The following is a 25,782-nucleotide window of genomic DNA, read 5'->3' on the forward strand; positions in this document are numbered from 1 at the left end:
TTGTTGTTTAAAACTATACTGAACCAAAATATTAAAAAACGCAACAAGTTCAAAGTTCATATTAAGAAAAATCTGTCAATTGAAATAAATTCATTAGGTCCTAATCTATGGATTTCACACGACTGGGAATACAGATATGCATCTGTTGATCACAGATACCTTCAAAGAAAATGGGATCTCGTTGCGGTATTTCTGTGCATTCAAATTCTCTAAAACGACGCGGCTCATGGTGGAGAAATTAACATTAAATTCTCAGTCAACAGCTCCGGTGGACATTCCTGCAGTCAGCATGCCAACTCTCTCAAAACTTGAAACATCTGTGGCATTGTGTTGTGTGACATCTGCACATTTTAGAGTGGCCTTTTATTGTCCCCAACACAAGGTGCACCTATGTAATGATCGCGCTGTTTAATCGGCTTCTTGATAGGCCACACATGTCAGGTGGATGGATTATTTTAGCACAAGGTGTTTAAACTCACTAACAGATTTAAACACATTTGTGCACAACGTTTTAGAGAAAGAAGCTTTTTGTGCATATGAACCAATTCTGGGATCTTTTATTTCAGCTCATGAAACATGGAACCAACACTTTACTTGACCTGTTGCGTTTTTATATTGTTGTTCAGTGTATCTAGGCAACGGGGCTCTTGATCCAGGAGGGGATTTAATGTCTCTGCTAAACCCACGAAGCTTAATGTTGACATCTAGACACTTAGCGAGCAAGTTTAGCAAACCAAATGAAACAGCTGGAGCAGTGGCTTAGCATGCAGTCCCCCCGGTTCCCCGCAACGATTGCAAATTATACCGTCGGTATTTCTAAATACCCCCTTGAATGTAGTCCAGAACCAGAGCAGACTTGGGTTCAACTACTTGCTTCAAATAACTTCGTTGTGCTTGATTTGAGCTCGTCTGTTGCAAACGGAACCAACAGAACAGAACGACAGCAACCTGACGCTGCGTGCAGAGTCAAGCAAACGCTCAAATAAATATTGGGGTTTTCAAAAGGGATTTGAACCCAGGTCCCGAGCCAGAGGAATCACGATCTCTCTATTTAATAACAGAGCATGAAACCATGTGTACGACTGGGACATATTGGATATAAGGAGACAGACAGTACAGTGGAGATCAATACATTACTGTATCAACGATAACATGCAGACTGTGCAGTATGTTATGAGGGTTACAATTCATGAGCACAAAATAAAGAACAATGGCAAGATGGTAGATCTCTTACCGATTTTCTACTTATAAACACATTTTGCATAATCAGTTCAAGTTTATACTTTTAATTTTGTAAACTAGTGTTTTATCTCTAAATTCTTTAGGGTGTTTTCACTGATTTCCTGTCCTCTTTAAAGTGAACCCTGCGGTGAAACAAAATAACTCCGTTCTCTTTGTGTTCACACTGGCCTTGCCTTTGAATGAGGACTCAACTCTTCTGCCAGTTCACATCACCTGTGTTTTAGTCCGAGTCCTTTATGTTGCTATGTATAGAAAGGACATTCAGTCAATGTACTCTGGGTCTTTACAAAGTACAGGACAAGCCCTTCCATCAGTCCGGACTGATAAATATTTTAATCATTTATTTTATTTAACCATTATTTAACCAGGCAAGTCAGTTTAGAACAAATTCTTATTTACAATGACGGACGACGCTGAGCCAATTGTGCGCCGTCCTATGGGACTCCCAATCACGGCCGGATGTGATACCGCTTAGATTTGAATAGCTAATAGATTACATTTAGTTAAAATATTAGATAGAATAACTGTAATCAGCGGATACCATTAACACGTAAATATAATTGCTAACAGAATAAATAGCAGAAGAAGAACTTCTGTAATTGAAAATTGTACCGTTACACCCAAAGTAGGCTATTAAGAAATAAGAAATATAATTGATTTTGTACCCTACGCTGTATTCTCGCACTATTCAAACCCCCACAATCAATAAACAGCGTATGAAGCTCTCTTAGCCTATCGATCACATATTGCAACAAAATAAATAATCTCTGCATTCTTGACAGTCGCTAATCAAATAAAATTGTAAAAAAACAGCACACGTTTTTTTTTCAGCGAACCTGCTGTGTAATCATTAGTCAAACAGTCATCTAAATCGAGAGCTTCTATTGGACAACTTCAGGTAAACTCCTCCCCGTTCCGTTCCCGTCTGCTTCCGGTCTAAGAAACGTTTTGCAACAGAATTGTCATAATGAAAGTGCTGGAGTACAGAGCCATAACAACAATAACAAAAATGGGTCACTGGCCCAATACTTTTGGAGTTTTCTAAACTTTATATGGTATAAGGCATCTCACTCTGAGGTAAATCAAGGTTACACACCACACAAATCATGTCACATAATACTGTACATTCCTGTTTTAATTGAATTACACTTATCCATAGATTAGGCCACTCCATCCCTACTGATAACGCAGTGCCAAAACGTTCCCCCTGTCCACCTCCACCCACTCCATCCCTACTGATAACGCAGTGCCAAAACGTTCCCCCTGTCCACCTCCACCCACTCCATCCCTACTGATAACGCAGTGCCAAAACGTTCCCCCTGTCCACCTCCACCCACTCCATCCCTACTGATAACGCAATGCCAAAACGTTCCCCCTGTCCACCTCCACCCACTCCATCCCTACTGATACCGCAGTGCCAAAACGTTCCCCCTGTCCACCTCCACCCACTCCATCCCTACTGATAACGCAGTGCCAAAACGTTCCCCCTGTCCACCTCCACCCACTCCATCCCTACTGATAACGCAGTGCCAAAACGTTCCCCCTGTCCACCTCCACCCACACATCCAACCAAACATTCAACATTTTCTGAAAAGGGTAACAATGCACAGTGGATCACAACGAGGCCTGCTGTTTTCAGCCTGCTACCGGACAACAAGGCCTGCTGTTTTCAGCCTGCTCCCGGACAACGAGGCCTGCTGTTTTCAGCCTGTTACCAGACAACAAGGCCTGCTGTTTTCAGCCTGCTACCGGACAACAAGGCCTGCTGTTTTCAGCCTGCTACCAGACAACAAGGCCTGCTGTTTTCAGCCTGCTACCGGACAACAAGGCCTGCTGTTTTCAGCCTGCTACCAGACAACGGGGCTTGCTGTTTTCAGCCTGCTACCGGACAACAAGGCCTGCTGTTTTCAGCCTGCTACCAGACAACAAGGCCTGCTGTTTTCAGCCTGTTACCAGACAACAAGGCTTGCTGTTTTCAGCCTGTTACCAGACAACAAGGTCTTCTGTTTTCAGCCTGTTACCAGACAACAAGGCTTGCTGTTTTCAGCCTGCTACCAGACAACGGGGCCTGCTGTTTTCAGCCTGCTACCAGACGAGACCTGCTGTTTTCAGCCTGTTACCAGACAACAAGGCCTGCTGTTTTCAGCCTGCTCCCGGACAACGAGGCCTGCTGTTTTCAGCCTGCTACCAGACAACAAGGCCTGCTGTTTTCAGCCTGTTACTAGACAACGAGGCCTGCTGTTTTCAGCCTGTTACCAGACAACAAGGTCTTCTGTTTTCAGCCTGTTACCAGACAACAAGGCCTGCTGTTTTCAGCCTGCTACCGGACAACAAGATCTGCTGTTTTCAGCCTGTTACCAGACAACAAGGCCTGCTGTTTTCAGTCTGCTACCGGACAACAAGGCCTGCTGTTTTCAGCCTGCTACCAGACAACAAGGTCTTCTGTTTTCAGCCTGTTACCAGACAACAAGGCCTGCTGTTTTCAGCCTGTTACCAGACAACAAGGTCTTCTGTTTTCAGCCTGTTACCAGACAACAAGGCCTGCTGTTTTCAGCCTGTTACCAGACAACAAGGCCTGCTGTTTTCAGCCTGTTACCAGACAACAAGGCCTGCTGTTTTCAGTCTGCTACCGGACAACAAGGCCTGCTGTTTTCAGCCTGCTACCAGACAACAAGGCTTGCTGTTTTCAGCCTGCTCCCGGACAACGAGGCCTGCTGTTTTCAGCCTGTTACCAGACAACAAGGCCTGCTGTTTTCAGCCTGCTACCAGACAACGGGGCCTGCTGTTTTCAGCCTGCTACCAGACAACGGGGCTTGCTGTTTTCAGCCTGCTACCAGACAACGGGGCCTGCTGTTTTCAGCCTGCTACCAGACGAGACCTGCTGTTTTCAGCCTGCTACCAGACAACGGGGCCTGCTGTTTTCAGCCTGCTACCAGACAACGGGGCTTGCTGTTTTCAGCCTGCTACCAGACAACGGGGCTTGCTGTTTTCAGCCTGCTACCAGACAACAAGGCCTGCTGTTTTCAGCCTGCTTTCTGACAACAAGGCCTGCTGTTTTCAGCCTGCTACCAGACAAGGCCTGCTGTTTTCAGCCTGCACAGGTTCTGTACTGTAGAACCACACCAAACTGTACTGTAGAACCACGCCAACCACACTAAACTGTACTGTAGAACCACGCCAACCACACCAAACTGTGCTGTAGAACCACACCAAACTGTACTGTAGAACCACACCAAACTGTCACTACTGTAACTTGAAGGTATCATTTCACTACTGTAAATTAAGGAGAGAATCATTTCACTACTGTAAATTAAGGAGAGAATCATTTCACTACTGTAATTTAAGGAGAGAATCATTTCACTACTGTAATTTAAGGAGAGAATCATTTCACTACTGTAATTTAAGGAGAGAATCATTTCACTACTGTAAATTAAGGTGAGAATCATTTCACTACTGTAATGTATCGTTTAACTATCCCATGCTCTGCTATCCCTCATGTCTATTGCCACATTGCCATTGTCCCAGTCCCATACTGTAAACAGAATAGCATCAGCCTCTCCTACATTAGCTTTGATTATAGAGTAAACCCTAGTTTGTAAAGGATCTGTGTGCCGAAGCAGAATGTGCTCACACACCATTGAGTTTCAATAGTGGGGGTATTTTGGACCAGTGGGGTATTTTGGACCAGACCGCTCTATAGAGTCCAGTGGGCTGGATGCTTCTAGCCTGTTTGGTTTGGTGGCTAACAGCACTGAGGGGGGTTACACACGCAGGTGTTGTCTTGATGTGAACAGGTAACAAGGACTTCAATCAATCTCCCTCTATCCCATTTCATGCCGTTTTCCAGGCAGGACTCATGCTGAACCTTTGACAGGTATGTGTGTGTGTGTGTGTGTGTGTGTGTGTGTGTGTGTGTGTGTGTGTGTGTGTGTGTGTGTGTGTGTGTGTGTGTGTGTGTGTGTGTGTGTGTGTGTGTGTGTGTGTGTGTGTGTGTGTGTGTGTGTGTGTGTGTGTGTGTGTGTGTGTGTGTATTTCACACAAAGAGGCAAATGTCTGTGCATGGAGAACGGCATTCTGCATGTTTTTTAAATGTATATTTATTTTAACCTTTATTTAACTAGGCAAGTCAGTTATTATTTACAATGACGTCCTCCCCCGGCCAAACCCGGACGACGATGGGCCAATTGTGCGCCGCCCTATGGGACTCCCAATCACAGGCCGGTTGTGATACAGCCTGAATTCGAACCAGGGTGTCTGTAGTGACGCCTCTAGCACTGAGACTCAGTGTCTTAGACCACTAGGGCCACTCGGCAGCCTGTAGTGTTTGCTGCAGTGCTGTAATACAGTTTCTGTACAGCACTTTGAGATATCAGCTGATGTACGAAGGGCTATATAAATACATTTGATTTGATTAATAACTCAGCCAGGTAACACCACTGTGAGAGCAGTGTCTGCAGACTGTCAATGGCAGTGTCATCTCCCTCTCCCTCTCTCGCTCTCCCTCCCTCCCTCCCTCTCTCTCTCTCTCTCCCTCCCTCTCTCTCTCTCCCTCCCTCCCTCCCCCTCCCTCTCTCTACCTCTCCTTCCCTCCCTCTCTCTCCCTCCCTCCCTCTCCCTCTCTCTCTCCCCCTCCCTCTCTTTCTCTCTCTCCCCCTCCCTCTCTCTCTTCCCCTCCCTCTCTCTCTCTTTCTCTCTCTCCCCCTCCCTCTCTCTCTCTCCCTCCCTCTCTCCCCCTCCCTCTCTCTCTCTCTCTCTCTCCCTCCCTCTCTTTCTCTCTCTCCCCCTCCCTCTCTCTCTTCCCCTCCCTCTCTCTCTCTTTCTCTCTCTCCCCCTCCCCCTCTCTCTCTCTCCCTCCCTCTCTCTCTCTCCCCCTCTCTCTCTCTCCCCCTCTCTCTCCCCCCTCTCTCTCTCTCCCTCCCTCCCTCCCTCTCTCTCTCCCCCTCCCTCTCCCCCTCTCTCTCTCTCCCCCCTCTCTCTCTCTCCCTCCCCCTCTCTCTCCCTCCCTCCTCCCTCCCTCCCTCTCTCCCCCCCCTCTCTCTCCCCCTCCCTCGCTCTCTCCCCCTCCCTCTCCCCCTCTCTCTCCCCCTCTCTCTCTCTCCCCCTCTCTCCCCCTCCCTCCCTCCCTCTCCCTCTCCCTGCTCCAACAGAGTTTTGTGTCATAGAATGGATCTCTTGTGAGATACAGCTTCAAGCCTGGTTTTGAATTGCTGCTGGACAACACAAAGGTATTGATAAGGCAGTGAAATAACATCTTGAGTATATTGATTTTTTTTCTGCTGTTCTCTTGGTGCAAATGTTGCTCATATCCGTAGAAATGACATACACATAGACATATTAAACCCTTAGACATATTAAACCCTTAGACATATTATACCATTAGACATATTATACCATTAGACAAAATATACCATTAGACATATTATACCATTAGACATATTATACCATTAGACATATTATACCATTAGACATATTATACCATTAGACATATTATACCATTAGACATATTATACCATTAGACATATTATACCATTAGACAAAATATACCATTAGACATAATATACCATTAGACATATTATACCATTAGACATATTATACCATTAGACATATTATACCATTAGACATATTATACCCTTAGACATAATATACCATTAGACATATTATACCATTAGACATATTATACCATTAGACATAATATACCATTAGACATAATATACCATTAGACATAATATACCCGTAGACATAATATATAGACATAATATACCCGTAGACATATTATACCCTTAGACATAATATACCATTAGACATATTATACCATTAGACAAATTAGGTTTATACTTAACAAGTATGCCTAGACTAGGTTTATACTTAACAAGTATGCCTAGACTAGGTTTATACTTAACAAGTACGCCTAGACCAGGTTTATACTTAACAAGTATGCCTAGACTAGGTTTATACTTAACAAGTATGCCTAGACTAGGTTTATACTTAACAAGTATGCCTAGACTAGGTTCATACTTAACAAGTATGCCTAGACTAGGTTTATACTTAACGAGAGAGAGAGAGAGAGAGAGAGACAAACGAGAGAGAGAGAGAGAGAGAGACAGGGAGACAGAGACACAGAGACACACAGAGACGGAGACAGAGACACAGAGACAGAGACACACAGAGACGGAGACAGAGACACACAGAGACAGAGACACACAGAGACGGAGACAGAGACACAGAGACAGAGACACAGAGACACACAGAGACGGAGACAGAGACACAGAGACAGAGACACAGAGACACACAGAGACGGAGACAGAGACACAGAGACACACAGAGACGGAGACAGAGACACGGAGAGCTGCTGAATGTATCAGAGCCCTCTGTTTCAGCAGTGCCTGGGTCACCAGAGATAGGAGGACTACCATGCTTCCCTGCTGTGCGGTCAGGACGTGCCATGTGCTGGTGCTGGTGCTGTGTCTGTCTGCGGCTGAGGACTTCGACTGGACAAAGAACGACCGCGGCTCCTTCTATTATGGGACTTTTCCAGCTGGTACGGACTCAAACCCTGCAGAACACACTAAACCCTGTACCCACACATCAAACCCTGAACGCACACATCCAACCCTGAACACACACATCCAACCCTGAACACACACATCCAACCCTAAACACACACATCCAACCCTGAACACACATCCAACCCTGAACACACACATCCAACCCTGAACACACACATCCAACCCTAAACACACACATCCAACCCTGAACACACACATCCAACCCTGAACACACACATCCAACCCCGATCGACTGACTGATTGATCGACTGACTGACTGACTGATTGACTGACTGACTGACTGACTGACTGATCGATTGACTGACAGATCGACTGACTGACTGACTGACTGACTGACTGACAGACTGACTGACTGATTGACAGACTGACTGACTGACTGAAAGACTGACTGACTGACTGATTGACTGACAGATCGACTGACTGACTGACAGACTGACAGACTGCCTGACTGACAGACTGACAGACTGACTGATTGACAGACTGACTGACTGACTGATTGAAAGACTGACTGACTGAAAGACTGACTGACTGACTGACTGACAGACTGACTGACTGACTGACTGACTGACTGATTGAAAGACTGACTGACTGACTGATTGACTGACTGACAGATCGACTGACTGACTGACAGACTGACTGACTGACAGACTGCCTGACTGATTGACTGACAGACTGACTGACTGACTGACTGCCTGACTGACTGACAGACTGACTGACTGATTGACTGACAGACTGATTGACAGACTGACTGACAGAAAGACTGATTGACTGACAGACTGATTGACTAACAGACAGACTGACTGAATGACAGACAGACTGACTGAATGACAGACAGAATGACTGACCGATTGACCGATCGTGATCGTTCTCCATCCGTGTGCAGGATTTTCGTGGGGTGCCGGCAGTTCAGCCTATCAAACAGAAGGAGCCTGGGACCAAGACGGTAAAGGACTGAGTATCTGGGACGTGTTCTCTCACAGGAAGGGAAAGATACTGCAGAACGACACCGGAGACACTTCCTGCCAGGGATACTACAAAATCAAGGTGACTTCCTTTACTGAAGAAAAACAGCACCTCACAAGTACCACAACACAACTTCAAATCAGCGACTGAACGTAACTCTGGTAACAGACCATTGTAAAAATCCTAGAAATTCACCTTAAAACATTTCATTTAACTCGTTTCCCGCAAATGTAACCCGCTACCTAAACCCTTTACTTGTACACTACCTTGGAGGTAAGAGAAGCCTGGGGGGGTGAATGAGACCAGAGCTATAACATTTCTGTTGTTACCCCAGGAGGACATCTCCCTCATGAGACCAGAGCTATAACATCTCTGTTGTTACCCCAGGAGGACCCCAGGAGGACATCTCCCTAATCATAACATCTCTGTTGACCATGAGCTATACCCCACAGCTCTGTTGTTACCCCAGGAGGACATCTCCCTAATGAGATCAGAGCTATAACATCTCTGTTGTTACCCCAGGAGGACATCTCCCTAATGAGACCAGAGCTATAACATCTCTGTTGTTACCCCAGAACATCTCCCTAATGAGACCAGAGCTATAACATCTCTGTTGTTACCCCAGAACATCTCCCTAATGAGACCAGAGCTATAACATCTCTGTTGTTACCCCAGGAGGACATCTCCCTAATGAGACCAGAGCTATAACATCTCTGTTGTTACCCCAGGAGGACATCTCCCTAATGAGACCAGAGCTAATAACATCTCTGTTGTTACCCCAGGAGGACATCTCCCTAATGAAAGAGCTGAAGCTGGACCACTATCGCTTCTCCATCTCCTGGCCTCGTATCATGCCTACTGGGATCAAATGTGAGTTACCCACGTGTGATTACAAGTATGGTACGCACATCCAGTACATTTGTAGGTGCAGGGTACAAAAAAATATATATTTTTAAAAAACAACCACACACGTGTCGATTGCTCCCAGTTTTACAGTTTTACCGTGAAGTTGTATTGTGTAACGTTTTGGTCCACGCTGATGGGTTCTGGGATTTCTTTCACAGCTGACCATGTGAATGAGAAAGGCATAAAGTACTACGATGAGTTGATTGACAACCTGTTGGAGAACAAGATCACTCCCATCGCTACTCTGTACCACTGGGATCTACCTCAGGTGGGTCTTATTAATAGAACAGATGTACCGGATGTGAAACGGCTAGCTTAGTTAGCGGTGGTGCGCGCTAAACAGCGTTTCAATCGGTGACGTCACTCGCTCTGAAACCTTGAAGTTGTAGTTCCCCTTTGCTCTGCAAGGGCCGCGGCTTTTGTGGAGCGATGGGTAACGATGCTTCGTGGGGTGACTGTTGTTGATGTGTGCAGAGGGTCCCTGGTTCGCGCCCGGGTATGGGCGAGGGGACGGTCTGAAGTTATACTGTTACACAGACACACGACATAGATCTATGTGTGTCGTCCTGTGGTCACCGTCATGCTAAAGGTACGACGTTGTCCTGGGAACATTCGGCAAGACCAGCGGGGGGGGGGGGTAAACATTAACGAACACAAAGATGCCAAGGAAACCGTAGGCTATTCCACTAATATGTATCATTACCGCCTACCGCATGACAGTCGCATGAGAAATGAGTGAATACACTCCAAACTGACCGTGTGGTTCAAACGAGAACCGTGACATTATGCGAAGGGCGGCGTCAGATGAGTGGCGGAGAACGAGACGTGCGAGCGCAGCAGAGGACGAATCAATTTACGCCACACCGTGTAGGTCTAATGAACAGATAATCACTTTTGTGTTTGTTTTGTAACAGATGTCTTTGACATGAATCAAATGGCGGGTGAATTGCAGGAATTATTTCGGAACGGAAGAACGTGCGCGGGTAGTCAGGCTTACAGGATCCTTTTCAAGTGATTGGTTTAACAATCAGATGAAAACATCGCGACTGGTTGTGTTTATGCCACATTAAAAAAGGTCATACATTTTAAGACGTTAAACGTATTTACTATAAAGCCCACGGAGATCCTATTAAATTAGCCACTCTATGATAAAGCCCACGGAGATCCTATTAAATTAGCCACTATGATAAAGCCCACGGATATCCTATTAAATTAGCCACTATGATAAAGCCCACGGAGATCCTATTAAATTAGCCACTCTATGATAAAGCCCACGGAGATCCTATTAAATTAGCCACTCATTCTATGATAAAGCCCACAGAGATCCTATTAAATTAGCCACTCTATGATAAAGCCCACGGAGATCCTATTAAATTAGCCACTCTATGATAAAGCCCACAGAGATCCTATTAAATTAGCCACTCTATGGATAAGAGCGTCTGCTAAATGACTTAAATGTAAAATGTAATAAAGCCCACAGAGATCCTATTAAATTAGCCACTTTATGATAAAGCCCACGGAGATCCTATTAAATTAGCCACTCTATGATAAAGCCCACAGAGATCCTATTAAATTAGCCACTCTATGATAAAGCCCACGGAGATCCTATTAAATTAGCCACTCTATGATAAAGCCCACAGAGATCCTATTAAATTAGCCACTATGATAAAGCCCACGGAGATCCTATTAAATTAGCCACTCTATGATAAAGCCCACGGTGATCCTATTAAATTAGCCACTATGATAAAGTCCACAGAGATCCTATTAAATTAGCCACTCTATGATAAAGCCCACAGAGATCCTATTAAATTAGCCACTCTATGATAAAGCCCACGGAGATCCTATTAAATTAGCCACTCTATGGATAAGAGCATCTGCTAAATGACTTAAATGTAAAATGTAATAAAGCCCACGGAGATCCTATTAAATTAGCCACTCTGTGATAAAGCCCACAGAGATCCTATTAAATTAGCCACACATTCTACGATAAAGCCCACAGAGATCCTATTAAATTAGCCACACATTCTATGATAAAGCCCACAGAGATCCTATTAAATTAGCCACACATTCTATGATAAAGCCCACAGAGATCCTATTGAATTAGCCACACATTCTACGATAAAGCCCACAGAGATCCTATTAAATTAGCCACACATTCTATGATAAAGCCCACAGAGATCCTATTAAATTAGCCACACATTCTATGATAAAGCCCACAGAGATCCTATTAAATTAGCCACTCTATGATAAAGCCCACGGAGATCCTATTAAATTAGCCACTCTATGATAAAGCCCACAGAGATCCTATTAAATTAGCCACACATTCTATGATAAAGCCCACAGAGATCCTATTAAATTAGCCACTCTATGATAAAGCCCACGGAGATCCTATTAAATTAGCCACTCTATGATAAAGCCCACAGAGATCCTATTAAATTAGCCACTCTATGATAAAGCCCACAGAGATCATATTAAATTAGCCACTCTATGATAAAGCCCACAGAGATCCTATTAAATTAGCCACACATTCTATGATAAAGCCCACAGAGATCATATTAAATTAGCCACTCATTCTATGATAAAGCCCACAGAGATCCTATTAAATTAGCCACTCTATGATAAAGCCCTAGAAGAGATTCTACAGTACTATTTCCCTTGGCTGGTTCATCTCCTCCTCTTTGTGCTCCTGTAGGTCCTCCAGGAGAAGTACGGAGGATGGCAGAACATCAGCATGGTCAACTACTTCAATGAGTTTGCCAACCTGTGTTTTGAGAGATTCGGAAACAGAGTGAAGTACTGGATCACCTTGAACAACCCATGGGTACATTCAGTCTTAACCAAGTCTTCACTTTTCAAACCAAACCGATTCTTTTTTTCTTTCTGTGAAGTGTGTTGAGACCTTGTAAAATACACTAAATACACTAAATACATTGTAATTTGATGGAACAGTTATTAGCATGAGCCATTTAAATGGTAAATGTCTATAGGTGGGGGGCAGGGTAAATGTCTATAGGGGGGGGCGGGGTAAATGTCTATAGGGGGGCAGGGTAAATGTCTATAGGGGGCGGGGTAAATGTCTATAGGGGGCGGGGTAAATGTCTATAGGGGTGGGGGGCAGGGTAAATGTCTATAGGGGGGGGGGCAGGGTAAATGTCTATAGGGGGGGGCAGGGTAAATGTCTATAGGGGGTGGGGTAAATGTCTATAGGGGGGGGGCAGGGTAAATGTCTATAGGGGGGGGGCAGGGTAAATGTCTATAGGGGGCAGGGTAAATGTCTATAGGGGGGGGGCAGGGTAAATGTCTATAGGGGGGGGGCAGGGTAAATGTCTATAGGGGGGGGGGCATAGGGGGGGTAAATGTCTATAGGGGGCAGGGTAAATGTCTATAGGGGGGCAGGGTAAATGTCTATAGGGGGGCAGGGTAAATGTCTATAGGGGGGCAGGGTAAATGTCTATAGGGGGGCAGGGTAAATGTCCATAGGGGGGCAGGGTAAATGTCTATAGGGGGGCAGGGTAAATGTCTATAGGGGGCAGGGTAAATGTCTATAGGGGGGGGGGCAGGGTAAATGTCTATAGGGGGGGGCAGGGTAAATGTCTATAGGGGGGAGGGGGGGCAGGGTAAATGTCTATAGGGGGGCAGGGTAAATGTCTATAGGGGGGGGCAGGGTAAATGTCTATAGGGGGGCAGGGTAAATGTCTATAGGGGGGCAGGGTAAATGTCTATAGGGGGGGCAGGGTAAATGTCTATAGGGGGGGGTAAATGTCTATAGGGGGGGGGGTAAATGTCTATAGGGGGGCAGCAGGGGGGGGTAAATGTCTATAGGGGGGCAGGGTAAATGTCTATAGGGGGGGGCAGGGTAAATGTCTATAGGGGGGCAGGGTAAATGTCTATAGGGGGGCAGGGTAAATGTCTATAGGGGGCAGGGTAAATGTCTATGGGGGGCAGGGTAAATGACTATAGGGGGAGAGGGGGGCAGGGTAAATGTCTATAGGGGGGGGCTGGGTAAATGACTATAGGGGGGCAGGGTAAATGTCTATATGGGGGGGGGGCAGGGCACATGTCTATAGGGGGGCAGGGTAAATGTCTATAGGGGGCAGGGTAAATGTCTATAGGGGGGCAGGGTAAATGTCTACAGGGGGCAGGGTAAATGTCTATAGGGGGCTGGGTAAATGACTATAGGGGGGGGCAGGGTAAATGTCTATGGGGGGGGGGGGGCAGGGTACATGTCTATAGGGGGGGCAAATGTCTATAGGGGGGCAGGGTAAATGTCTATAGGGGGGCAGGGTAAATGTCTATAGGGGGGCTGGGCAAATGTCTATAGGGGGGACAGGGTAAATGTCTATAGGGGGGGCAACGTAAATGTCTATAGAGGGGGGCAGGGTAAATGTCTATAGGGGGTAAATTACTATAGGGGGGCAGGGTAAATGTCTATAGGGGGGGGCAGGGTAAATGTCTATAGGGGGGGGCAGGGTAAATGTCTATAAGGGGGGCAGGGTAAATGTCCATAGGGGGGGGGCAGGGTAAATGTCTATAGGGGGGGCAGGGTAAATGTCTATAGGGGGGGGGCAGGGTAAATGTCTATAGGGGGAAGGGTAAATGTCTATAGGGGGAGGTAAATGACTATAAATGTCTATAGGGGGGGGGGCAGGGTAAATGTCTATAGGGGGCAGGGTACATGTCTATGGGGGGGACAGGGTAAATGTCTATAGGGGGGCAGGGTAAATGTCTATAGGGGGCAGGGTAAATGTCTATAGGGGGCAGGGTAAATGTCTATAGGGGGGGGCAGGGTAAATGTCTATAGGGGGGCAGGGTAAATGTCTATCGGGGGGGGCAGGGTAAATGTCTATAGGGGGAAGGGTAAATGTCCATAGGGGGGGGCAGGGTAAATGTCTATAGGGGGGGGGGCAGGGTAAATGTCTATAGGGGGCAGGGTACATGTCTATGGGGGGGGGGCAGGGTAAATGTCTATAGGGGGGGGGGCAGGGTAAATGTCTATGGGGGGCAGGGTAAATGTCTATAGGGGGGCAGGGTAAATGTCTATAGAGGGGGCAGGGTAAATGACTATAGGGGGGGCAGGGTAAATGTCTATAGGGGGGGCAGGGTAAATGTCTATAGGGGGGCAGGGTAAATGTCTATAGGGGGGCAGGGTAAATGTCTATAGGGGGGGCAGGGTAAATGTCTATAGGGGGGGGGCAGGGTAAATGTCTATAGGGGGGCAGGGTAAATGACTATATGGGGGGGCAGGGTAAATGTCTATGGGGGGAGGGTAAATGTCTATAGGGGGGCAGGGTAAATGTCTATAGTGGGGGGGGGCAGGGTAAATGTCTATAGGGGGGAAGGGTAAATGTCTATAGGGGGGCAGGGTAAATGTCTATAGAGGGGGGGGCAGGGTAAATGTCTATAGGGGGCAGGGTAAATGTCTATAGGGGGCAGGGTAAATGTCTATAGGGGGGCAGGGTAAATGGGGGGGGTAAATGACTATAGGGGGGCAGGGTAAATGACTATCGGAGGGGAGCAGGGTAAATGTCTATAGGGGGCAGGGTAAATGTCTATAGAGGGGGGGCAGGGTAAATGTCTATAGAGGGGGGGGCAGGGTAAATGTCTATAGGGGGGCAGGGTAAATGTCTATGGGGGGGGCAGGGTAAATGTCTATAGGGAGGGGCAGGGTAAATGACTATAGGGGGGCAGGGTAAATGTCTATAGGGGGGGGACAGGGTAAATGACTATAGGGGGGGGGGGCAGGGTAAATGTCTATGGGGGGGACAGGGTAAATGTACTATGGGGGGGGGGCAGGGTAAATGACTATGGGGGGGGGCAGGGTAAATGTCTATAGTGGGGGACAGGGTAAATGACTATAGGGGGCAGGGTAAATGTCTATAGGGGGAGGCAGGGTAAATGTCTATAGGGGGAAGGGTTAATGACTATAGGGGGGCAGGGTAAATGTCTATAGAGGGGGGTAAATGTCTATGGGGGGGCAGGGTAAATGTCTATAGGGGGCAGGGTAAATGTCTATAGGGGGGGCAGGGTAAATGTCTATAGGGGGGGGGCAGGGTAAATGTCTATAGGGGGGGGGGGGGGCAGGGTAAATGTCTATAGGGGGAGGCAGGGTAAATGTCTATAGGGGGCAGGGTAAATGTCTATGGGGGGGGGCAGGGTAAATGTCTATGGGGGAGGGGCAGGGTAAATGTCTATGGGGGGCAGGGTAAATGTCTATAGGGGGGGCAGGGTAAATGTCTATAGGGGGGCAGGGTAAATGACTATAGGGGGGCAGGGTAAATGTCTATGGGGGGGCAGGGTAAATGTCTATGGGGGGGGCAGGGTAAATGTCTATGGGGGGGGGTTAATGACTATAGGGGGGCAGGGTAAATGTCTATAGGGGGGCAGGGTAAATGTCTATAGGGGGGGGGGGCAGGGTAAATGTCTATGGGGGGGGGGGGGTAAATGTCTATATAGGGGGGGGAGCAGGGTAAATGTCTATAGGGGGCAGGGTAAATGTCTATAGGGGGGGGCAGGGTAAATGTCTATAGGGGGGCAGGGTAAATGTCTATGGGGGGGCAGGGTAAATGTCTATAGGGGGGCAGGGTAAATGTCTATGGGGGGCAGGGTAAATGTCTATAGGGGGCAGGGTAAATGTCTATAGGGGGGGGCAGAGTAAATGTCTATGGGGGGGGCAGGGTAAATGTCTATGGGGGGGGCAGGGTAAATGTCTATAGGGGGGCAGGGTAAATGTCTATGGGGGGACAGGGTAAATGACTATAGGGGGGCAGGGTAATTGTCTATGGGGGGCAGGGTAAATGTCTAACTGGAGTGTGTGTTTGCAGTCGGTGGCAGTGGAGGGCTATGAGACAGGTGAGCACGCTCCTGGACTGAAGCTGAGAGGAACAGGGGCCTACCGGGCCGCGCATCACATGATCAAGGTGAGAGGTCACTATTTTTGCCTGGTCCCAGATCGGTTTGTGCTACAGGGCCCATAGAAGCTGACTATACAGCAACAACAGATCTGGGACCAGGCTACAGGGGCCATAGAAGCTGACTATACAGCAACAACAGATCTGAGACCAGGCTACAGGGGCCATAGAAGCTGACTATACAGCAACAACAGATCTGAGACCAGGCTACAGGGGCCATAGAAGCTGACTATACAGCAACAACAGATCTGAGACCAGGCTACAGGGGCAATAGAAGCTGACTATACAGCAACAACAGATCTGAGACCAGGCTACAGGGGCAATAGAAGCTGACTATACAGCAACAACAGATCTGAGACCAGGCTACAGGGGCCATAGAAGCTGACTATACAGCAACAACAGATCTGAGACCAGGCTACAGGGGCCATAGAAGCTGACTATACAGCAACAACAGATCTGAGACCAGGCTACAGGGCCCATAGAAGCTGACTATACAGCAACAACAGATCTGAGACCAGGCTACAGGGCCCATAGAAGCTGACTATACAGCAACAACAGATCTGAGACCAGGCTACAGGGCCCATAGAAGCTGACTATACAGCAACAACAGATCTGAGACCAGGCTACAGGGCCCATAGAAGCTGACTATACAGCAACAACAGATCTGGGACCAGGCTACAGGGGCCATAGAAGCTGACTATACAGCAACAACAGATCTGAGACCAGGCTACAGGGGCCATAGAAGCTGACTATACAGCAACAACAGATCTGGGACCAGGCTACAGGGGCCATAGAAGCTGACTATACAGCAACAACAGATCTGAGACCAGGCTACAGGGGCCATAGAAGCTGACTATACAGCAACAACAGATCTGAGACCAGCAACAGATCTGAGACCAGGCTAACTCTGTGTGTATTCTACTACTTTATCATGATCAATCACCTCCACTGTGGACGTTTCATTGAAGTAGATCAATATTTATTAATCCTTGTCCTGTGGACCCACACCGTCGTTGCTCTACCACTACACATCTGATTAAACTAATCGAAGGATTGACGATGAATTGAAAGGTTATCAATGATACCAGTTGCCTCTCTCCTTGTCTTGTCAGGCCCATGCTAAAGTCTGGCACACCTATGACACCAAGTGGAGAGAAAAACAGAAAGGTAGATCAGCATCACAGCCTTTCTTATTACATTTTTTAAAAATTAAATCCTGACTGCACTACACATTTCCCTAAGTGGGCCGATAAAGACATTGATTGGTCAATTGATTCCATCTCCTGCAGGCCTGGTGGGCATCTCTCTGTCTGGAGATTGGGGCGAACCGGTAGACATCAGTAACCAGAAGGACATCGAGGCAGCAGAGCGATACGTCCAATTCTACATTGGCTGGTTCGCCACTCCCATCTTCCACGGGGACTATCCACAAGTCATGAAGGACTTTATTGGTGAGTTTACATCAGATACATGACCTGACAAATTAACTATCATTATGAATAGTATAATAATGATAATTAACTATAATTATGAATAATATAATAATAATAATTAACTATCATTATGAATAATATAATAATAATTAACTATCATTATGAATAATATAATAATAATTAACTATCATTATGAATAATATAATAATGATAATTAACTATAATTATGAATAATATAATAATGATAATTAACTATAATTATGAATAATATAATAATGATAATTAACTATAATTATGAATAATATAATAATGATAATTAACTATAATTATGAATAATATAATAATGATAATTAACTATAATTATGAATAATATAATAATAATTAACTATAATTATGAATAATATAATAATAATAATAATTAACTATCATGATGAATAATATAATAATAATTAATAATTTGAATAATATAATAATAATTAAATAATTATGAATATAATAATAATTAACTATCATTATGAATAATATAATAATGATAATTAACTATAATTATGAATAATATAATAATAATTAACTATAATTATGAATAATATAATAATAATAATAATTAACTATCATTATGAATAATATAATAATAATTAACTATAATTATGAATAATATAATAATAATAATAATTAACTATCATTATGAATAATATAATAATAATTAACTATAATTATGAATAATATAATAATAATAATAATTAACTATCATTATGAATAGTATAATAATAATAATTAATAACTATAATTATGGCTGACGTTCACAGACAGAATCATCGCAAGACAACAACAACAAAAATACTGTGTGAAAAAAAAGATTACTTGAGGGAACCTAGTCTAGGCATACTTGTTAAGTATAAACCTGGTCTAGGCATACTTGTTAAGTATAAACCTAGTCTAGGCGTACTTGTTAAGTATAAACCTAGTCTAGGCATACTTGTTAAGTATAAACCTAGTCTAGGCATACTTGTTAAGTATAAACCTAGTCTAGGCGTACTTGTTAAGTATAAACAAATCAAATCAAATCAAATTTATTTATATAGCCCTTCGTACATCAGCTGATATCTCAAAGTGCTGTACAGAAACCCAGCCTAAAACCCCAAACAGCAAACAATGCAGGTGTAAAAGCACGGGTAAACCTAGTCTAGGCATACTTGTTAAGTATAAACCTAGTCTAGGCGTACTTGTTAAGTATAAACCTAGTCTAGGCGTACTTGTTAAGAATGTAATGTAACTCCATTACATTTGGTGGAAGCGGTGGGATCCGGGTACTGAGTTAGACCCTAGAGGGTATTGAGTTAGACCTTAGAGGGTAGAGGGTACTGAGTTAGACCCTAGAGGGTAGAGGGTACTGAGTTAGACCCTAGAGGGTAGAGGGTACTGAGTTAGACCCTAGAGGGTAGAGGTACTGAGTTAGACCCTAGAGGGTACTGAGTTAGACCCTAGAGGGTAGAGGTACTGAGTTAGACCCCAGACGGTAGAGGTACTGAGTTAGACCCTAGAGGGTACTGAGTTAGACCCTAGAGGGTACTGAGTTAGACCCCAGACGGTAGAGGTCCTGAGTGACCCTGGGCCTCCCTCTCTGTCTCCGCCCAGCAGGGCCTGGGTACATCCCACCTCCCCAACCCAAGGTTAGGACTAAGGTCTAACAGAGACCAGTTAAATAAACGTGCCTAGTTAAATAAAGGTTCAACAAAACATTTTAAAATAAAACTGGTCTCTCTATCTGTCTCTATCTCTCTCTCTCTGTCTCTTTGTCTCTCTCTGTCTCTTTGTCTCTCTCTCTCTCTCTCTCTGTCTCTGTGTCTCTGTCTCGGTGTCTCTCTCTGTCTCTGTGTCTCTCTCTCTCTCTCTCTCTCTGTCTCTGTGTCTCTCTCTGTGTCTCTCTCTAGGTCGTAAGAGCGCCCAGCAGGGTCTGGGTACGTCCCGCCTCCCCACCTTCTCTTCCCAGGAGAAGAGCTACATTAAGGGTACCTGTGACTTCCTGGGTATCAGTCACTTCACCACGCGCTACATTACCCAGAAGAACTACCAGTCGGGACACGGCGGCAGCAGCAGCTACTTCACTGACAGGTAGACGACAGGGCACGTTAACATACTGGACAGAAGTGGGGAAAGTACTGTATTGTCATACTTGAGTAAAAGTGAAGTTATAAATGGAAAATGACTCAAGTAAAAGACGCAAAGTCTACTTGAGCACAAGACCAAAAACTATCTGGTTTTAATTGTAGGCTACTTTAGTAGAGAGCGAGTGGCATCAGCTACACTAACAGGTAGAAGAGCGGTCGGTTAGCAGAGAGACTGATACAGAGCGGTCGGTTAGCAGAGAGACTGATACAGAGCGGTCGGTTAGCAGAGAGTCTGATTGATACAGAGCGGTCGGTTAGCAGAGAGTCTGATACAGAGCGGTCAGTTAGCAGAGAGTCTGATTGATACAGAGCGGTCGTTAGCAGAGAGTCTGATTGATACAGAGCGGTCGGTTAGCAAGAGTAATACAGAGCGGTCGGTTAGCAGAGAGACTAATACAGAGCGGTCGGTTAGCAGAGAGACTGATACAGAGCGGTCGGTTAGCAGAGAGTCTGATACAGAGCGGTCGGTTAGCAGAGAGTCTGATACAGAGCGGTCGGTTAGCAGAGAGTAATACAGAGCCATTTACTACACTTGTCCTTTCTACATTAACGTGCATCTCAGATGCTGCATGTGTACATATTAATGAGATAGTCCACTATTTGCACTTTCTTATCTTGCAGCATGTGACCATTTGTAGGTCTATTGTAGGTTTTATTAGGGGCTCCCAAGTGGCACAGTGGTCTAAGGCACTGCATCTCTGTGCAAGAGGAGTCACTGCAGTCCCTGGTTTGGCCGGAGGTGGGCCGTCATTGTAAATAATAATTTGTTCCTAGTTTAATAAAGGTTAAAAATAAAAACTACGAGCTGTTGTCGAAGACAAACGGACTTGTACCTTTGACTTGTACCTCGAAATTAGCACGAGTGGCACAAACAGACTTGTGCTCAGGCTACTTACAAACGGCAACTGAATTAATGTTGAACTTAAATTATAATTGAAAAGTTAAAAGGCGCAATGCTCGCTCACAATTAAAAATGCACTGTTTTATTTAAGCAAGGTTAAACTAATTGAAATGACAGTCAATTTAAACCTGATGGCACATATTATCTCCAACGTGTATAGATCACATATTATCTCCAACTTGTATAGATCACATATTATCTCCTACTTGTATAGATCACATATTATCTCCTACTTGTATAGATCACATATTATCTCCTACTTGTATAGATCACATATTATCTCCGTCTTTACATCCGGAAAGGATTCTGATCCCTTGACTTATTCCACATTTTGTTGTGTTACAGTCCGAATTCAAAATGGATTAAATCTTCTTCTTTTTTCTCTCTCACCCATCTACACACACAATACCCCATTATGACATCACAATACCCCATTGTGACATCACAATACCCCATTATGATATCATGTTTTCAGACTTTTTTTCCAAATTTATTGAAAATGAAATACAGAAATATATCATTTACACAAAGTATTCCCACCCCTGAGTCAATACTTTTGTAGAATCATCTTTGGCAGCGATTACAGCTGTGAGTCTTTCTGAGGTCTCTAAGATCTTTGTACACCTGGAATGTGCAGGATATGCCCATTATTATTTTCCAAATTCATCAAGCTCTGTCAAATTGGTTGTTGATCATTACTAGACAACCATTTTCAAGTCTTACCATAGATTTCCTATCCGATTTAAATCAAAACTGTAACTCGCACAATATAAATCTACCAGTAGGTGCCGTTCTTTGCGAGGCATTGGAAAACCTCCCTGGTCTCTGTGGTTGATCCTGTTTGAAATTCACTTCTCGACTGAGGGACCTTACAGTTACAGTGCCTTGCGAAAGTTTTCGCCCCCCTTGAACTTTGCGACCTTTTGCCACATTTCAGGCTTCAAACATAAAGATATAAAACTGTATTTTTTGTGAAGAATCAACAACAAGTGGGACACAATCATGAAGTGGAACGACATTTATTGGATATTTCAAACTTTTTTAACAAATCAAAAACTGAAAAATTGTCTAAAAATGTCTAAAAACATAATTCCACTTTGACATTATGGGGTATTGTGATGTCATTATGGGGTCATTATGGGGTATTGTGATGTCATTATGGGGTATTGTGATGTCATTATGGGGTATTGTGGTGTCATTATGGGGTATTGTGATGTCATTATGGGGTATTGTGATGTCATTATGGGGTATTGTGATGTCATTATGGGGTATTGTGGTGTCATTATGGGGTATTGTGATGTCATTATGGGGTATTGTGTTTAGACCAGTGACACAACATGTCAATGTAATACAGCCTGAATTTAAAATGTAACACAACAAAATGTGGAAAAAGTCAAGGGGTGCGAGTACTTTTTGAAGTAACTGGGTTTTTTACCCTTATTTTACCAGTTGAGTTGACTGAGAACACATTCTCATTTACAGCAATGACCTGGGGAATAGTTACAGGGGAGAGGAGGGGGGATGAATGAGCCAATTGGAAACTGTACTTGACAGTATATATTATTATTATTATTTTCATTATTATTATCATCATTATTATTATTATTACTATTATTAATATTACCATTATTATTATCAATAATAGTATTATTATCACTAGTATCATTATTAATATCATTATCATCATTATTATTATTACCATTATTATTATTATCAATAATAGTATTATTATCACTAGTATCATTATTAATATCATTATCATCATTATTATTATTACCATTATTATTATTATCAATAATAGTATTATTATCACTATTATCATTATTATTATCATTAATATCATTATTATTATTACTATTATTATTAATACCATTATTATTATTATACATTTACATTTAAGTCATTTAGCAGACGCTCTTATCCAGAGCGACTTACAAATTGGTGCATTCACCTTATGACATCCAGTGGAACAGCCACTTTACAATAGTGCATCTACATATTTTAAGGGGGGGGGGGTGAGAAGGATTACTTTATCCTATCCTAGGTATTCCTTAAAGAGGTGGGGTTTCAGGTGTCTCCGGAAGGTGGTGATTGATTCCGCTGTCCTGGCGTCGTGAGGGATATTAATATTAATATTACCATTACTATTACTACTATAATTATTCATCTTATTATAATTATTAATATTACTACCATTATTATTATCATTGATATTATTATCATTATTACAATTATTATTAACATTACCATTATTAATATTATAATAATTATTATTCATAATACTATTACCATTATTATTATAATAATTATTATTCATAATACTATTACCATTATTATTATTATAATTATTATTCATAATAATATTACCATTATTATTATTATCTTTAATATTTTTATTATTTAAATTATTTATATTATCACTATCATTATTATTGATATTATTATTATCATTAATATTATTATCATTATTAAAATTATTAATATTACCACTAATAGTATTATTACAATTGTTATTATTATCATTGTTATTATTATCATTGTTATTATTATCATTGTTATTGTTATCATTGTTATTATTATTATTGTTATTATTGTTATTATTATTATTATTATTGTCTTGAACAGAGACCTAGCTGAACTGGTGGACCCCCGCTGGCCTGATCCTGGATCAGAGTGGCTCTACTCTGTCCCCTGGGGGTTCAGACGCCTGCTCAACTTCGTCAAGGTAAAGAACTTGCGTGTTAGCCATCGTTAAAGTGTATTGTTTTACTCGTTTCAAAACTAAGGTTTGATACTGTAGCAAAAGGGTCTCTCTTGGCAACAGGTCTTCAAATCTCCTAACTTCACCTCCACATCAGCGGTAAAACAACTGATCGTGCAGTAAAACTCAATTTACTTGTTGTAATAGAAGTAATAATAATAACAGTAGTAGTACTCATTTTAGTAGCAGTAGAATAGTAATGTAGTGGGCAGGAATAAGTTACATGTACAGTGTATTTGGTATTATACACTGAACAAAAATATAAACGTAAAGTGTTGGTCCCATGTTTTGTGAACTGAAATAAAATATCGCAGAAATATTTTTTTTTGGAACAATTTCTTATACCAATAGACTATTCGAAAAAGGTCGCAAGCTCTTTTTTTGCTGAATGTAAAATACAAGCAGCCAATAGAACTCATTGGTAGTATGAAAGAAGACTATAGCAGCTATTAACTCAGACCCATAACCATTCAGATGGTGGTAGACTATAGCAGTTATTAATTCAGACCCATAACCATTCAGATGGTGGTAGACTATAGCAGTTATTAATTCAGACCCATAACCAGTCAGACCCATAACCATTCAGATGGTGGTAGACTATAGCAGTTATTAATTCAGACCCATAACCATTCAGACCCATAACCATTCAGATGGTGGTAGACTATAGCAGTTATTAATTCAGACCCATAACCATTCAGATGGTGGTAGACTATAGCAGTTATTAATTCAGACCCATAACCATTCAGATGGTGGTAGACTATAGCAGTTATTAATTCAGACCCATAACCATTCAGATGGTGGTAGACTATAGCAGTTATTAATTCAGACCCATAACCATTCAGATGGTGGTAGACTATAGCAGTTATTAATTCAGACCCATAACCATTCAGACCCATAACCATTCAGATGGTAGCAGTTATTAATTCAGACCCATAACCATTCAGATGGTGGTAGACTATAGCAGTTATTAATTCAGACCCATAACCATTCAGATGGTGGTAGACTATAGCAGTTATTAATTCAGACCCATAACCATTCAGACCCATAACCATTCAGATGGTGGTAGACTATAGCAGTTATTAATTCAGACCCATAACCATTCAGATGGTGGTAGACTATAGCAGTTATTAATTCAGACCCATAACCATTCAGACCCATAACCATTCAGACCCATAACCATTCAGATGGTGGTAGACTATAGCAGTTATTAATTCAGACCCATAACCATTCAGATGGTGGTAGACTATAGCAGTTATTAATTCAGACCATTCAGATGGTGGTAGACTATAACAGTTATTAATTCAGACCCATTAGACATAACCATTCAGACCCATAACCATTCAGATGGTGGTAGACTATAGCAGTTATTAATTCAGACCCATAACCATTCAGATGGTGGTAGACTATAGCAGTTATTAATTCAGACCCATAACCATTCAGATGGTGGTAGACTATAGCAGTTATTAATTCAGACCCATAACCATTCAGACCCATAACCATCCAGATGGTGGTAGACTATAGCAGTTATTAACTCAGACCCATAACCATTCAGATGGTGGTAGACTATAACAGTTAGTAATTCAGACCCATAACCATTCAGATGGTGGTAGACTATAACAGTTATTAACTCAGACCCATAACCATTCAGATGGTGGTAGACTATAACAGTTATTAACTCAGACCCATAACCATTCAGATGGCGGTAGACTATAGCAGACCCCAACCATCAAATCCAGATATGTCTATTTTTATGCTTAACAATGCTTTTCAATGACACTTCCGTTTTTTGGCGGGAAACACCGGGTTACCTAGGGAGAAATTGTTTTTTTATTCTCGGGATGGAACATTTGTAAAAATAAATGGGTAAATATTCAACCCCAGTTCAGACTGAGGATGACAGGAGTCTAAACTGACCGTCATGCTGGCTTCTGTCT

At 43.3% G+C, this 25,782-nt stretch overlaps 1 protein-coding gene across 1 annotated transcript in view; it reads left to right on the top strand.

Annotated features, from left to right (window-relative positions):
• Window positions 1–4,922: 4,922 nt before the first annotated feature.
• The window catches only part of LOC124037443 (lactase-like protein), a 34,246-nt gene continuing 13,386 nt past the window's right edge, over window positions 4,923–25,782 (top strand). The window contains exons 1-11 of the mRNA XM_046352142.1: window positions 4,923–5,116; window positions 7,623–7,780; window positions 8,692–8,852; window positions 9,554–9,641; window positions 9,836–9,945; window positions 12,370–12,498; window positions 16,499–16,594; window positions 17,698–17,752; window positions 17,875–18,036; window positions 19,950–20,130; window positions 23,713–23,812. Coding sequence (XP_046208098.1) covers window positions 7,654–7,780; window positions 8,692–8,852; window positions 9,554–9,641; window positions 9,836–9,945; window positions 12,370–12,498; window positions 16,499–16,594; window positions 17,698–17,752; window positions 17,875–18,036; window positions 19,950–20,130; window positions 23,713–23,812 — 1,209 coding nt within the window. The 5' untranslated portion in view covers window positions 4,923–5,116; window positions 7,623–7,653. The remainder of the gene's footprint in view (window positions 5,117–7,622; window positions 7,781–8,691; window positions 8,853–9,553; window positions 9,642–9,835; window positions 9,946–12,369; window positions 12,499–16,498; window positions 16,595–17,697; window positions 17,753–17,874; window positions 18,037–19,949; window positions 20,131–23,712; window positions 23,813–25,782) is intronic.

The sequence above is a fragment of the Oncorhynchus gorbuscha genome, linkage group LG06, assembly GCF_021184085.1.
Source record: "Oncorhynchus gorbuscha isolate QuinsamMale2020 ecotype Even-year linkage group LG06, OgorEven_v1.0, whole genome shotgun sequence".
Taxonomy (NCBI): Eukaryota; Metazoa; Chordata; class Actinopteri; order Salmoniformes; family Salmonidae; genus Oncorhynchus; species Oncorhynchus gorbuscha.